The 16785-nt window shown below is 42.2% G+C and overlaps 1 protein-coding gene across 2 annotated transcripts; it reads right to left on the minus strand.

Annotated features, from left to right (window-relative positions):
• Positions 1-40: 40 nt before the first annotated feature.
• On the minus strand, positions 41-16215 carry LOC119694142 (scolexin B). Of its 2 annotated transcripts, XM_048633639.1 has the most exons (7): positions 16096-16215; positions 15430-15589; positions 10234-10396; positions 4545-4698; positions 3768-3917; positions 1851-1991; positions 41-468 (listed from the first exon to the last, which is right to left on the minus strand). In XM_048633639.1, exons 1-7 carry the CDS (start codon positions 16114-16116, stop codon positions 310-312), a joined length of 948 nt encoding a protein of 315 aa, XP_048489596.1. In that variant the 5' UTR covers positions 16117-16215; the 3' UTR covers positions 41-309. The 2 variants fall into 2 exon arrangements, with proteins under 2 accessions (XP_048489596.1, XP_048489597.1); XM_048633640.1 differs by lacking the exon at positions 1851-1991.
• Between the last annotated feature and the right edge of the window lie 570 nt (positions 16216-16785).

Genomic DNA, 16785 nt, shown 5'->3' on the forward strand with positions numbered 1-16785 from the left:
TTGTTCTTTTAACTGTTACCGTCGTAAATAATAAAATAGGTATTTTGGTAAAATGTATTTAATTTAACGCACTTAACCTTATCAATACATACATAATTATATAGAGGTATAGTCTTCCACGCCGATATCTGATCTGACCCATACAAGTATGAAACTTGTTTTGATAACTGCTCATACTTTTGTGTATGTCATTAAAATTACCTAAATCAGGAGGGTTCAAATGTCTTTGTGGCAGACTGTACTTTTTGGATAAATATATAATCACAGCTTAGTCAAAAGCTATCAGTAGGCAGGCACTAGAGGTGCGAGCTAGAGGCCGGTGACCTCCCTGATCCAGTCCCGGGCGGCGGAGACGCGTGCGAACACGACGATTGCGCCGGGGAAGCAGGAGGTGGCGTCGCCCTCCACCCACGACACCACGCCCAGCAGCCGCCCGCTGTCGTCCACCAGCCCGCTGCCGCTGTCACCCTGACGGAAATAGTTGCAGGATACAAGATCTCAGAATAATAATCGCGCAGAAAATTCAGCTCCACTTGGCTCCACTATACATAGTTAGTGTCAATTCACACGTACCACAACCACACCACGTCGCAGCGACATAATGTGGTCAAGCTGTGGTTACGTGTGAATAGTGTCGCAGCGGCTTTTTGCAGTTGCGTTGTGGTAGCGACAAAACGTCGATGTGGTTGCGTTGTCGCTGTCGTTGCGATGCGGTAACCACGTGGTCGTAAGCAGTTAATAGGGACAGCAGGTGGCCGCGGTGCCGCCGCCGCGTGGCGGCTTTGCCGTCGCGATGTGGTTGCGATTTGGTCGTATCGTATTACACAGGTGGTCGAGAACAACGGCAAAATGTGGCACGTGTGAATTGGATTATTCATTTTCAATACAAAAAATACGCCCGACCACACGGCATCGTTGTGGTGTGGTTGTGGTACGTGTGACGTGAATTGACCCTTAGGTTACAGTTAAACTATAAAGTCGTGAAAATGGAAGTGGATCTTAACTCAAAAAATCATTTATTGACACCGCAAGCAGTAGGCAAAGTAACAAAGCTTAAAAGAAGGTAAGTATACAGTGTTAGGATTATACTTAGTGAGTTTAAGAGAAGTAAATAGAGGAGTAAGGTGTAGGTACATGAGACTAAGGCCCTGTTTCACAATGTCTGGTTAGTGGCTATCTGTAAGATAAAAAGACATGCTGTCACTTTCTGTTACTATTTTTTTTACAGTGACAGCATGTATTTTATCTCACAGGTAGCCACTCACTAGACATTGTGAAACAGGGCCTTAGGAAATAAGATAAGAGCTTTTTACATAAAATTAACATTGGTTATAAATCCGTTGTCAATTATTTAAAATCATAAAATAATTATGTTAGATTACTATACTAAAAAGAAAAATATACTAAAAAATTAAATAAATATGCAATAGAATAAACATGAATAGAATAAATATATTATAGAATATAATAAATAAAGTATGATATCGTATTTAATCGATCTGTTATAATTAAAATCGATCTGTTATATTAAGGACAAATCCGTTAAAAATTCATGATCAATCGGTATTTTATTTTTAAAATGTATGTAAAAGTAAGTAAATAACTGATGATCATAAAAAGTCTTAGCAAAATCGCACTCTTTGATGTCAGGAATTTATAGTTTGACTGTAGGTTACCTCCCTCTGAACCCTTTGGTCTGACGGCTTTTAGTCCGCTGGTTGACCATGGCCATTGATGCCATTGAGTAAAGTGAAGTGTCCCTGAGCTGGTGTTAGGACATGAGGAACTGATAATTTAAAAAGTATCAGCTTAGTTACCAGTACAAATCCACTAAAGTATTAGTTACGAACATTGCAAGCGGAGTCTAATCTTGGCGGGCGTCCCTTCGCGCAGAGCATGTCGGCGCGGTCGAACTGCTCCAGCTTCCGCGCGCACGTCGCGTCCTTCACCGTGCGCAGCTCCGCCGCGTGCATCGAGCGCTGGAGCACGCCCTGTACATACATAAGCATCGTATGATACCTACCTAAGGTATCATATCAGCGGCATGCATGATCGGTTATAGGTACTTAGGTTACGGTGAAGGAAAACATCGTGAGGAAACCTGCATAAATCTAGATTTAGCACATCTAGATGTGTGAACCCACCAACCCGCAGTGGACCAGCGTGGTGGGAAATGGTCCAAGCTTAGGAAGGCAGTTTAGACCTTGGGGATATGCACAAAGGTTCCATTCGAGAGAGCCAGGTGCAGGTACTGACACCCCCACAGAGAATAGAATAGAATAGGTACTTAGGTATACCTAACTGCCTGAATCCTCTCGATGTGTTTCATGATTGAAACCCTGCATGGTATACAGGGTGTTGTAAAAAAAGACATTCTTCATACTAAAAAGTCACGTGACCAACAGAGTTTCTATGGAAAATGACTTTTATTTCACGGATGTTGAAATTCTGATTTCACTTTCGAGCTTAGATAGTCCATGCTGCACATGTAGGTTTCGGCTTAGTATACGTTTTTTGCAACATTCTGTATAGTCTACCTATTCATTCGACACCGTGAAGTGGAGCGCGCTGTGGTCCAGCCTGTACCGCAGAGGAATACCGAGCGCCATAGTCAGGATAATCCAGTCGCTATACAAGGGAAGCACTTGTAGGGTTGTCCACGATAAAGAGCTTGGCGCACCTATAAATATTACCGCTGGCGTAAAACCGGGTTGCCTTCTTTCTCCACTACTGTATATAATTGTGCTGGATGATGTTATGCGGGATGTGACCACCAATGTCCAAGGAATCAGTTGGGGAGCAAGTGTTCTGGAGGACCTCGATTACGCGGATGACATAGTGTTGATATCGCCAACACTGGCCCAGTTGGAAGGAAAGCTAGAGAAACTACAAACTGCTGCTGGCCAGATGGGCTTGCGAATCAACCGACAAAAAACTGTGGACATGCGCGTAAACCCGACCGAGACCGATCCACTTGTACTGGATAACGAGAGCCTGCAGTCTGTTCCTCGCTTTGTGTATCTTGGCAGCACGATCACAAGCCAGGGTGGGGCAGACGAAGAGGTCGCAGCTAGAATAAATAAGGCGAAAGCTGCCTTCGAACAATTAAGATCGGTGTGGGACTCCAACGTACTCAAGCGTCGCGTGAAAATCTCCCTCTTCAACTCCGTGGTGAAGTCGGTTCTGCTGTTCGGTTGTGAAACGTGGAGAGTGACTAAGGGATTGATGAACCGAATACAAGTGTTCGTCAACAAATCCCTGAGGTCGATCCTCCGCATCTTCTGGCCGAACACAATCCGGAACGCTGACCTGTGGAAAGTGTGCAAACAGTCGCCCATAGAGCAAGAAATCGCATTGCGAAAATGGAGATGGATCGGTCACACTATAAGAAGGGGAGCCGATAACATGGCAATCATCGCTTTCGAGTGGAAATCGCTAGGAGGCCATCGGAGACGCGGTCGCCCTGTGCACACATGACGGCGCACAGTGGACGGCGAGCTGCGAACGCAAGGCCTGAGCTGGACGGAGGCCAGAGCGGTTGCTGAGGACAGGACGGCGTGGCGCACTCTCGTGAAGGCCCTCTGTACCACTGGGGTACCTTAGGACGACAACAACCTATTCATTATTAATTCTGGCTGGCTATAACCCGAAAAGTATAGCGTAGCATAATAAATAGGTACTTATACCTACAACTTAAAATAAGGTAAGTAAACATAACATCGCTGATAGGACATCCGCTAAAGACAGATAACGGTGAAAACACTTACTCCGTGAAACTTGGCCCCGTAGCCGCCGTAGCCCACGTTCCGGCCGGAGCGCGCGCTCGGGGCCGCCAGCGAGGCCGCGCGGATGTTTTTCTTGTCCAGCGGCAGCGGCTCCTCCAGCTCCACCAGCATGAAGTCGTACCGCGCTGCCACCTGGAGTATACTTATGGAGTTATTTGATGTAACAGAAACTAGGTCGTTACTATATCAAGTCCATTTATTTGAACATTGGGCCCAAGGGCTCGCTCTCTTCCCGCGACATCACCAGCTCGATCGGACGTGTTCATTTCACTCGTGTAATTAGTACACGAGTGAAATGAACACGTCCGATCGAGCTGGTGATGTCGCGGGAAGAGAGCGAGCCCTTGGGTCTCCCGCTGTGCCTCGGGTGGCCACAGCGCGACACAAAGTGTGCCAGATTAAATGTATTAAAAACTACCATGGTTACATAATCTACCAAGGGTGGCTTTCGCCACATACTCATCAATAACATTCATCTACTTTTTTAACCCAGGTACCTACTTACTAAGATTCTTGGGCAGGTTACGATTGGGTTGGGTGCAAGTAGGTCTATCTATTGCCCTTTAAGTAAGATTGTCCGGTAGCGTAGGTTTGTCACATTCCCATGACATCGTGGGTCAAGGTTATCGTTAACTCGCCATCTGGCATCACATCTGCATGTCTAGGTTAGATTCAGAGTATTTCAGAGTCATCAACTCCAGGTATCTGGAATAACAATATGGTTCGGCTTGGCCTGGCGGTTACCAACTGTGAACGTACCTGTTTGATGTTGTAGCTTGTGGGGCTGAGCCAGTAGGGCCCGATGGTGAAGCGCGGGTGCACCACGAGGCGCTTGATCTCGGCGCGGTGGCCGCTGCCGTCGTCCTGGCGGCCCGTGCCCGCTATGACCGTGCTGCCTTTCATGAACAACGTACTGACAAACAACACGCAAATATTGTTTAAGATCAAATGTTTTAACTCATGGAACAACCCAAAAATAGAGACTCAATTATTGTCAGTGAGATGAAAACTGTGAATGACATCTTGCATTATGCATCGTAAAATCATATAATAAATTATCTGCTGTTGGGGTGAAAGAAAGAAGCCAATTAATTACCTACAGATTTTTAAAGTATACCTAGCTACAGGGTGTTGCAAAAAGGGTATACTAAGCCGAAACCTACATGTGCAGCATGGCATAGGTATCTAAGCCCGAAACTGAAATCAGAATTTCAAAATTCGCGAAAAAAAAAGTTATTCTCCATACTAAAAAGGCACGTGACCGACATAGTTTCTAAGGATTTTTTTCATTCGCAAATTTTGAATACAAGTGTATTAGTCTATGCTACAGCAATAACTAATATAATTATTAGCTATGCATGATACTAATGTTGTGGCAGTAAGATAGTTAAAGCTGTAATATAGTTATATCCCTCTAGGGATATAATTATACAGGGTTATTGGTAAGTAGACCTGTACTGAAAATGCGGATTTGCAAGACGTGCAAGATGCACAACCATCCTTGTCAACACGGAAACATTCTCGTAAAAGGAAGATTAGTGAAAGTGATTCGTCATCGTCTGAATCTAGCTCAAGCTCAAGCTGCAGTGATTCCTCTTGCTCTAAACGCTCCCGGCGTAGGAAAATTAAATCTAAACGCCGCAGACGAAATCAAGACCGTAAATTTGATAAAATGATGTTAGAAATAAAAAATCTTAAAAATCAATTAGCTTGCAATAACAATAGCAATGGTGATATTATTGATGATAATATTAGTGGTCAGCTTTATTCAGATGTGCAATCATTAGATGAGGAACCAGCTCCTCAAATTTCCTTAACTATCGGTACTAGATTGAAAGAGCCGGAAATTTTAAAAAACACCAGCCGTTTATTTGGATACCCTTAAAAACATCCAGCGGCTTGAGCACCCGGATTGGAGAAACGTTCGTTACGCCGATGTCCAAAAATTATATCGTCATAGCCCGGGCTTTACCGACTTAGATGCGAACGAAGAAGTTAAGCGCTACGATTCCTCTCGCACTCTCGTAAATTTTGAAAAGGCCCTAGCATCGCTTACTTTTGCTATGATAAAACAAAGGGATCAACTTGAAAAGGAGCTCCGTTCCTTTTTGGCGTGGACAACAACAACATCAGAGCTAACTTCGGAAGAAGTTAATAAAAGGATCGAAGATATTTTCGTTACAGGTGATTTTTCAAAAACATCTAACGATATATTACAAATGGTTTGCTGCCACAGAGCTGAAATAATTCAGCAAAGACGTGAGGCTATTCTAGCTTTCGTCAAAGACCCACTTCATAAAACTTCACTGCGTAAGGTTCCGCCTTCCTGTGATAATCTCTTTGAGACTGAAAAGTTTATATCAACTCTGGAGAGAGCCGGAGGAGTACGGAAAATATTCTGGCCTCGTGAAAAGGATCGCGTTTCTGCACCGCAGACCGATCCGACTCCTAGTACATCTGCGCAACGCAATGTACACGTGCAAAAGAGACCAAACTACAAAGGTAATATACAAGCCGCGAACACCAGGTCAACCTCAGGTAATTATAACAATAAGCCATTTCGTGGCCGCGGTGGTAAGCAACAAGCACCTGGCAGCGGCCGACAAGATCATGGCCGACCAAGGAGAAACTCTTCCTCATCCCACCGGGAGAGGAGAGGTAATAAACGACGATACTGACTCACCGAGTCACGTCACCCAACAATTTCATGCCGGACAACTACAATTTTACCATCACAGATGGGTGAACCTAGGGGCACCAGCTTACATAACAAAAATTACTTCAGGATACCGTATCCCTTTCATTTCGAAGCCTCCGCTTCAAATGCCGAACATGCCGAATCCGAAAAGTCTCATCCAGTCCAGCGACGAAATGGACCTGATAATAGAAAAAATGAAACACGAGGGAGTATTGGCCAAGGTCGATGTGAGCCCAAGTTTCCTGTCCTCGATGTTTCTGGTGCCGAAAGGAGACGGCAGTATGAGACCCATATTCAATCTAAAGGCATTAAACCGCTATGTGTACACAGCGCCATTCAGATTGATAAATGTGTACAAAATTCCCGATTTTCTACAACCGAGCGATTGGATGGCAAAAATCGATATTTCCCAGGCGTATTTCCACATACCCATATCAGAAGCCCATCGTCGGTTTCTACGCCTGATTTATCGACAGGAACTTCTACAAATGAACTGCCTACCTTTTGGACTAAGTTCTGCTCCGAAAACCTTTGCCTCCGTGAGCAATTGGATGGCCCAGATCCTTCGCCAGCGCGGCATCCGCCTGGTCGTATATTTGGACGATTATTTGCTAGCCAATCAGGATGCACCTGTTCTAAAGGACCACAAAAAAATCGCAGTAAATCTACTAGAGTACTTGGGGTGGAAAATAAACTACGCCAAATCAGTTGTACAGCCATGTCAAACAATAGAATACCTTGGCATAACATGGGACTGCAAGCACAACCAAAAGTCACTTCCTGCTCAGAAGTGTGCCAAACTATCAGCAATGATAACAAACATATCCACAAGCAAAAGGGCCACTATCAAGGACTTGGAACGAGTGATAGGCCTGATGAACTTTGCCAGCTTCACTGTCCCACGCGGCAGGCTAAACTACCGACAGCTACAGCGATTATTGATCGCCTTGAAAAGAAGGTCTCAGGATCATACAAGAATGTTACTGGACGAGGCTGTTCTACAGGAACTACAATGGTGGCTAATTCACCTCAAGGATCCATCTCCGGTTCACCACCCATATCCCACACATTATGTTGTGACCGACGCCTCAGATGTAGCGTGGGGAGCGCAAATAAACAATCTGAGTGTAACAGGAACATGGTCATCGCAGGAAAAGGGACTCCATTGCAATCGAAAGGAGTTACTTGCCATTTTAAAAACTTTAGAAGATCAATGTCAGAACCTCCGTTTCGGATCTCTGCATTTACAATGCGACAACAAAACAGCTGTATCCTACTTGAGGAACGAAGGCGGTACCAAGTCGCAGGGTCTGCTGGAAATAACGTACAAGATATTCATGTTATTGGACAGTCATCAGATAACATTGACTGTTTACCACATTCCCGGGGCTTACAATGTAGAGGCAGATCACCTATCTCGATTTCGCAAGAGGCCAGAGTGGCATCTGCTCCCTCAGGCTACAACTCAGATTTTCGCCAAATGGGGAACCCCAGTCATCGACTTGTTTGCCTCCCGCCTGACACGAGTAGTTCCCAGGTATTGTTGCCTGGACTGTCACGATCAGCTAGCGGATTTTCACGATGCGATGACACAACAATGGAACTACGAGCTGGCGTGGGTATTCCCCCCGCCATTTTTGATGCCCAAAGTGTTACAACACCTGAACACGTGTCAAGGGATGTACCTCATTGTAGCCCCCAGATGGGAACAAGTATTTTGGAGACCCGATCTAAAAAACCGAGCCACAGCTCCACCGTGGACCATCATGAACCTGAAGAACGTTCTAGTAGACGTCTCAACCGGCCTCCCACCACAGAAAGTGACAGAAATGACGCTGGAGGTGTGGAGATGTGGGGGTGGCAGGAACATTTAGTCGGGTGGACAAAGGAGCAGAAGGATCTCTTGTTGAAAAGTTGGCGTCCTTCTACGATACGGACGTATAAGCCAGTATGGACACGATGGGTCAATTAGGCACGTGAAAACAAAATTTCTACGAATAAGCCAAGCGGATCAGACTTATCGAGATTTTTGGCTGATTTACATCAAAAGGAAGGCTTATCCTACAGTACTATATTAACTCATAAGTCAGTAGTATCAATATTTTGTGATCCGCAAGCCATAAACCGTCTTAGTGATCATCCTATGGTCAAAAGAATTTTAAAATCTATAGCCTTAGCAAAGCCTAATGTTCCGAAACCACCTGTGTGGGACATTGAAAAAGTAATTCATCATTTAGCTATGTTAGATCCTAAAACTGATAACCTTTATGAAATTTCAAAGTGTACGGCCACAATGTTGTTGCTATGTTCTGGTCGACGCGTACATGACCTGACGCTATTACGTGTTGATTCTAATCATTGCATTGATTCTCAGGACTCGATTGTTTTATGGCCAGTATTTGGTTCAAAAACGGACTCAGTTGATTATCGCCAATCTGGCTGGAAGCTAAAAGTAAATACTAATTATTGGACAGCAACGAAGAAGTACTGCCGAATCTAGTCACCTATTTCTATCAATTTGTGGTAAAGCTAAACCAGCTACACGGTGTATTATTGCTAGATGGGTCAAAAATATTTTGAAGGAGTCAGGCATAGCGGCCACAGCTGGTAGTTTCCGGTCTGCAGTAGCTTCAAAAAGTTGGCTTGAGAACGCTCCAATAGAGGAAATACTTACTCGAGGCAACTGGAGATCAGAAAATACATTTAAAAGATTCTACTGTCGTCAAATCATTAATGTAAATAATGTTAATAATACTGATTCTGATTTATTCAACGCAGTTGTACCCTAATTTAGATATTCACAATAATTTATTTTTAAGTTACCTACTGTCAATCAGACTGAATTTATTTCAATCACCTCATTTGATACAAGATAGATGATTTAATGAATTATGTTCAAGAATCGTTATATTATTATTACGTTGAGTATATCATGGATACTTAACATTAATTTGTATTGATTATTTATACATATATCTTTCAAAAATAAATGAATGTCACACATAATGTGAAATGTTTTCTTGTTATCCTAGAGTTAACAAATTATGGTTCTATATTTATCTACAGTAGGAGCTAAGCTATCACAAGCTTCTCATTGTTAATGTGTCTCTAAATAACATTCATATAGTCACATTGACGTCCACCACCACCAGGCGATATCAAACACGTCTCTCAATTATTATTAGACTTCGAATAACGGTCAAGTTGTTTAATGAAGACGTTTTACCTAAAAATAAAACGTATATTAAACATACTTACCTTATTCGAAGTCTAATAATTTTATTTCTGCCTGGTGGCATTCAACAAGACCCAATGACGAATATATTTGGAGCCAACAAAATGGCGCCAACTGCCGGTGGTGGTGGGAAAAAGTCAAATTCAAGGGAAGTCGCCGGAAGTCACGTGGTATTTAGCAGGAAATACGAAAAGGAAAAGAGATGTCTCTCTCAATTATTATTAGACTTCGAATAAGGTAAGTATGTTTAATATACGTTTTATTTTTAGGTAAAACGTCTTCATTACTATCGCACTAGGAATATGCTATAGGCTTTAACTATCTTACTGCGACAATAATATGCTAACGGTGGTGATTGATGTTAATCATAGGCATAGTGGTTTACTTATGGTCTAAGAAGCTGACTAAGGTTTATTACGGGCTGTGCGTTTGCTTTTTTAGGCATACTTATAGTTATCAATCTCCGTAGGTATCGTCTAAATGTGTCCTGCTCGGTATTAGTGGTGCAGCCTCACCAGTGAGCGGAGGTGATCAGCCAGGTGGGGGACAGCACGGTGGCGCCGCACGCGCTGGCGAACAGCACCGCGTGCGGGTGCTGCAGGTGCGCCTTCGCCCCCACCTTCGCGCGCGCCTTCTTCACGCGTCCGGACTGCTTGGTCAGCTCACCTGTGTCGCGATCTGCAATATACGACAGTATCCTTACATATCATTTTTGTGGCTACAACGCCCTCTGCTTCTGCTACCTGAAACAGTTAATAGCATAATTATTACGTCTATGCATCCGTAATTTCAGTACTTTTGCTTTTTACTTATTCCTTATCTGTAAGATCGCTCTTAGCCATAAGTCCGCCTTGTTCACTCAATTCAATCCATGAATGCACTACTTGCTAGGGAAAGAAGACCGAATGTAGCTAAGTTCATTATATAGTAGGGTCAGGGAGGGTCCGTACAGTTGCTCGGAGAGAACAGTCGCTCGAATGCTCTGTGCTGGAAATGGAAAGAGCTTTATATCTGTCCTCTACTCTACGTCAATAAGAAGCGTCTGGCATGTGAATATGTATGAACTAGTCCGTGAGCCGCGTTACTCGTTACACGTGTATTAATTTTTTGACAAAAAGCGCTACGTATTTCTGATCCGAAATTTCTGCGCAAAAGTTGAACGATTTGTAGTATGATATTTTTGTGTTATATTTTTATAACATATTATTATTGTTATATTTTTTCTAGTCAAAAATAGCCTTTACATAGATAAACGACCTCACGTGATTAATGGACGGCCCCTTTCGGAAAAGTACAGACTAAAGATGAACGAACAAGAGCAAACTCTAAAGCATTCTTTTAACCACAGCACCCTCATGTTTTATGGTTTAACTAAAAAAATATTGCGTTCCAATGTGCAGTATGTGCACAGTCATTGTAGGTAATCTGTGAGCCACTGTTCACTAGGGGTAGTACACAGCGACTCTATTCCATCCGTAGCCACTGTGTCTGTTAGAGCAACTGTGTACTTGGGGTTACTATTACTAGTCACTGTGTACCTACAGTATTAAACAGTGGATCCATTCCCATTTTTAAAAAAAAGGTTGTTATCTATTTTTTGGTAAAAGCTATCGGAAATCTATTTAACTACATATGAAACTTAAATAGTGAACGGTATTTTGTGCCTACAAAAATATTTTAGGCGCTTATAATTCTCATGATATCGCCTGTTGAAAAGATCCGAGCGACTGTACCCTCCTTGACCCTAAGTAATATATTATTATGTACAGTCATAGTAAACTTGTTACTCTATGGTAAGCAGGCAGGTGTATTAAATTCAAAATGATTAGTTCTGTTTGCTTGGGAAGGTTCAAGATAGAACTCACAATCATTAATTACAGACTGCAAGCAATGTTGCGTTACTTATTTACCTATTTAGGTATGGAAGCAGAATTGTTTGCTTCGCTATACATGGTCTGGTTATTATTCTGTGACATCGGTAAATGGATTGTACTTATTACTTATACGAGTTGAGCTTTAATTAACGACTTGTAAGTCTTGTAACACACGGACATTACTTATTAAACTGCTACACTTTGCACCGTGACCGTGATATTATGCACAATAACATGATAGGTTATGGCCACTTCTATTCCTTTCTGCGTTAGGGAGCATTGGTCGCCAGTGTAAAACGTCAGTTGAATATCTAATTGTCACAAAGAATAAAATTATTAATTATATGTCAGTTAACTACACGCGTAGTTACATTCTTCGTAACTTAGCAAAAAAATTATGCCGGAAAGGAAAACTAGTACCTACCTAAAGATATTATGTACTTAACTAGGACTTAACTATTAATTAACTGCTGTAGTAAACATTATCCATGTATACGCTTTTTTAATTGGTAAATGATTGGTAAGTACGTTTATAGTGTTTATACCATAGAATAACAAAGTACTTACTCGTTATTCTATGGTTTATACGAATATGTTCTTACCATAGAATAACGAGTACTATAGTTCTTACCTATCTAGAAATAATATCAAGAAGCTATACTTAACAATAAAACTCATTTCCTTAGTTAATTTGATTTGTCATAGTTTAAGTAATTCATATTTTCACAATTTGTTTAATTATACGATACCTACTTATATCTATACTTATATCTTCAGTCTCTTGTGAGTTACTTATTCTAATTCCCTCAGCCGCAGTATTCTATCCCGCACATAACATATACTATCCTATAGATATACTTAAGTATATTTATTGAATGATACTAATTATACCACTAACTCGGTAGTAGTACCTACTGTAAACAATCTACTTACACAATAAATTTAATGTTACAAAGAACGTAACAGTTAATAACAGTGAGTCTGTATATTTCTCTCTCTCTCTCAGCCTTCCGTTGTCCACTGTTGGACATAGGCCTCTCCTAACGATCGCCACCCCAAACGGTCACCCGCCATCTGCATCCAGCGGCTTCCCGCTACCTTCCGCAGATCATCAGACCAACGGGTTGGGGGGCGACCGACACGCCGTTTGCCGACACGGGGTCTCCACTCCAGAACCTTTCTACTCCAGCGGTCGTCGGCTCTGCGGGCTACGTGGCCAGCCCATTGCCATTTCAGCGTGCTAATCCTTTTGGCTATGTCGGTAACTTTAGTTCTCCTGCGGATTTCTTCATTACGAATCCTATCTCGCAGGGACACGCCTAACATAGCCCTTTCCATAGCACGCTGAGCAACTCTGAGCTTGTGGATAAGCCCTTTGGTGAAGCACCACGTCTCGGCTCCGTAAGTCATCACTGGCAACACGCACTGATTGAAAACTTTTGTTTTCAGACACTGAGGTATGTTTTCAGTGAAGATGTGTCGTAATTTCCCGAACGCTGCCCATCCGAGTTGGATTCTACGAGCTACCTCTTTATCGAAGTTGGATTTACCTAATCGGATCACTTGTCCTAGGTAGGGATACTGATCAACAACTTCGATGGTGACACCTCCTACAGTTACGGGCGATGATGAAACATGTTCGTTCGACATGACCTTTGTCTTGTCCATGTTCATTTTCAGCCCAACTTGTTTAGAGGCATCATTGAGGTCTGTGAGCATTTCGCCCAACTCCTCCAGCGTTTCCGCCATAATAACTATGTCATCAGCAAATCGTAGATGAGAGATATATTCGCCATTGACGTTAATGCCCAGTCTTTTCCACTCTACAAGCTTAAAAACATCTTCCAGTGCACAGGTGAACAGTTTCGGAGAAATAACATCTCCCTGTCTCACGCCCCTTTGCAACTGGATCGGTTTTGTGCTATGTTCGTGTAATCGAACTGACATTGTGGCAGCATTGTACATACATCTCAACACCTCGATATAGCGATAGTCTATATGGCACCGCTGAAGGGATTGAAGCATCGCCCAGAGCTCAATAGAATCAAAGGCTTTCTCATAGTCCACAAACGCTAGACATAAAGGTAGATTATACTCCTCGGTCTTCTGTATAACCTGCCGAAGCGTGTGTATGTGATCTATGGTACTATAGCCTTTTCGGAACCCGGCTTGTTCGGGTGGCTGGAAGTCGTCGAGTCTTTGCTCGAGACGATTCGTAATAACTCTCGAAAACAGCTTGTACACATGGCTCAGAAGTGCAATGGGTCTATAATTCTTCAATAGGGCTTTGTTGCCTTTCTTGAAGAACAAAGTCACTACACTTCTGCTCCATGCCTCCGGGCTTGTGCCTTCGAGTATGACGGAATTAAACAGCCTCCGAACTCCGAAGTGCTATTAAAATCGGTCTACCGCCGGCTTTCAGAAGTTCTGTCGTTATTCCATCATCTCCCGGAGCTTTGTTGTTTTTTAGCTGTTTGAGAGCTATACTAATCTCGTCTAGACTGACGTCCGGAATATCTTCGGTATAGTGTCGGGTGAGTGGCGCTCGGCTGTCGTGAGCACCGCTGGTAATAGGGTTTTGTGTTGTGGTGTATAACTGTCCGTAGAATCTCTCAATTTCTCCCAGAATTTCGGGCACTGATGAAACGGTGTTGCCAGTGTCGGTCTTCAGTTGGGTCAACAGAGTCTGCCGAACAGATCGATCTCTAGCAAAGACTTTGGAGCCCTTGTTTTGCTCTATTGCGTCTTGAATGCGCTTGCAATTGTAGCGTCTCATATCGCAACGTCTTGCTTTGGCGATCTGTCTGTTTAGACGTCTGTATTCGACCATATCAACTGAAGACTGCAACCTCATTTCTCTCCGTTCTCTTATGAGACTCAGAGTCCCATCTGAGAGTTTTTGAGGTCCTCGGTTGGTTCGGGACGAAAAATATTTCGATCCTACCTCTCGGACAGTTTCCACAAACCTATTGTTTAAATCGTCAACTGTAACGCAATTCTCTAAACATATCAGGCGGTCGCAAAGCTCAGACTGAAAGCTTTCGGGATCCTGGATTTGAGCGTGTACTAGGAGGAGTAGGACGGAGCGTGGACTTCATTAGACGGGAGCGTTCTATTTTGCAGTTTATATTCAAAGTGCCTCTTACGAGTCGGTGATCGCTGCCGGTCTTAACCCTACTGATCACTGAGACATCATTGAATATGTGCTTCTTATCCGTCAATATGAAGTCGATCTCGTTTTTAGTCTTCCCATCGGGGCTAATCCACGTCCACTTCCTTTGTGGCTTCTTCTTGTAGAAGGAGTTCATCATATAGAGGCCCTCCTTCTCCAAGAAGTCAGCCAGCATTTGCCCACGATGGTTCCTGACTCCAAATCCATGTGACCCCACTTTCGTCTCGCCGCCTTCTTGTTTTCCGAGTTTCGCGTTAAAGTCTCCCATCACCACCGTGTCTGTATATTTACTAAGAAATATTATCCAAATATTTTAATTTAAAACTAAGGCATTTTTTATTAGCATAGTTTATTACATATTATATTTTATGTTATTAAAAATTGCACTGTATCATGTAATGAAATACTCCATCTTCTATAGGAATACGAAGTCTAAACTTTTATTTTTCTGAGTTGGACACAGAAAAAACTCATGTTAGGTAGGTATTACTATCAGATTAACCGGTTTCATTATCTATAAGTTTTGTTGTGGGTTCGCTGTAGTAAGTAAGTATTTAAAAATAAATTGACAAGACAAGTTTGAATCGGTGTGATAGTGTTTTACCTTTGTTTTATAATAAATAACTTGAATAAAGTAATAAAGTAACTTGATGGTCTTACTTTACCTATACAACGTGGGAGGTCCTGGCCCTGGCTTGTGTCCGCCAGCTGGCGCGCGGCCACGGCGGCGGCGGCCACGGCGGCCACGGCCAGCACGGCCCACACGCTGCTCACGCGCGCCCCCGCCAGCATCACCGCTCCACACGCTCTGCGCGCCCCTACAAACTGCAGAAATGCTGTTAGTACTGTTTGAAGCGACAGTTTTACTGCCACAGTCGTCACGTAAGTACTTACCTACATTGTGTACTAAAAATAATTGATTATTGAGATATATCTACCTACCCTACATTTAAGTAGATTGTATTGGGCCTGATATAAATAAATTCAATAATTTCACTGGTTATAAGAATGTTGAGGTTGTGTTGTGGTGGACACAATATTTTTTTGTTATTTAGGTATTGATCGTCTGATATAAATTATAAGTACCTACTTATATAAGTATACACTCCCTTCTAACAAGTTATAGGTTGTGGAAAAGTCAATCATACTTTGAATTTGTAAAATTTTATCTTTTAGTTCAGTTTTCATAATTTTATTTACAATTAGGTTAGGCTTCATTAGTTAAATGTTAAATTTATATTATAACCTTGAATAAATGATTTAAATCTTAAGTTAATCGTATAAGTAAATTATGTGGAATACCTAGGTTTTAATAATAGAATAATATTTACCTTTACTTTTTTGTGAATCATTCCGTTGTATTTTCGTTCGCTGTGTAATTGTCACTGATAAGGTGACCTAATCATGAATTTACCTGCCTTGCTGCCCGCCGCGCGCCGTGACGAGAGATGGAAATAACGGCTTAAATCGTATAACCAATTTAAACGTTATGCTTAGTAAAATAAGCATGCTTAATATAATGCTGTAACGCTTAAAAAGCTTTTTCTAACGATACTACAATTCGTTGTGAATTTCAACGAAAATACTTTTCTAACGATACTGGTATTCGTTGTGAATTTCAACGAATCGCAGTATCGTTAGAAAAATCGTTGAAATAGTTAAATGTTATTAAGTTCTCAGGCTAATTATAAACGAAAGTCCCTTATTAACGATGGCCTTTTTCAAAGAACCAAAATTACAACGTTTATTGAAAAAGCTTTAAACGAAAAATGCTATTTCTTGGCAACGAGCTATCCTACTATTTTTAAAAAGCTCTGCTTAGTTTAGAGCTATTCGTTTAAACGACCACCTCTAGCCGTGACGCACAGTGTGCTGATAAAGACTCAGATAAGTAATAATTAGTTGTGGTTTTTGTATGGCATAGGTATATCGTTGAAACAAATTTCAGTTTTCAGGCAAGATACCTACACTATTTCTTTTTGGCAGAATCAACTTGATGTACTAATAGAGAAGGAAGGATA

Source organism: Plutella xylostella, chromosome 6 (genome assembly GCF_932276165.1).
Source record: "Plutella xylostella chromosome 6, ilPluXylo3.1, whole genome shotgun sequence".
NCBI lineage: Eukaryota > Metazoa > Arthropoda > Insecta > Lepidoptera > Plutellidae > Plutella > Plutella xylostella.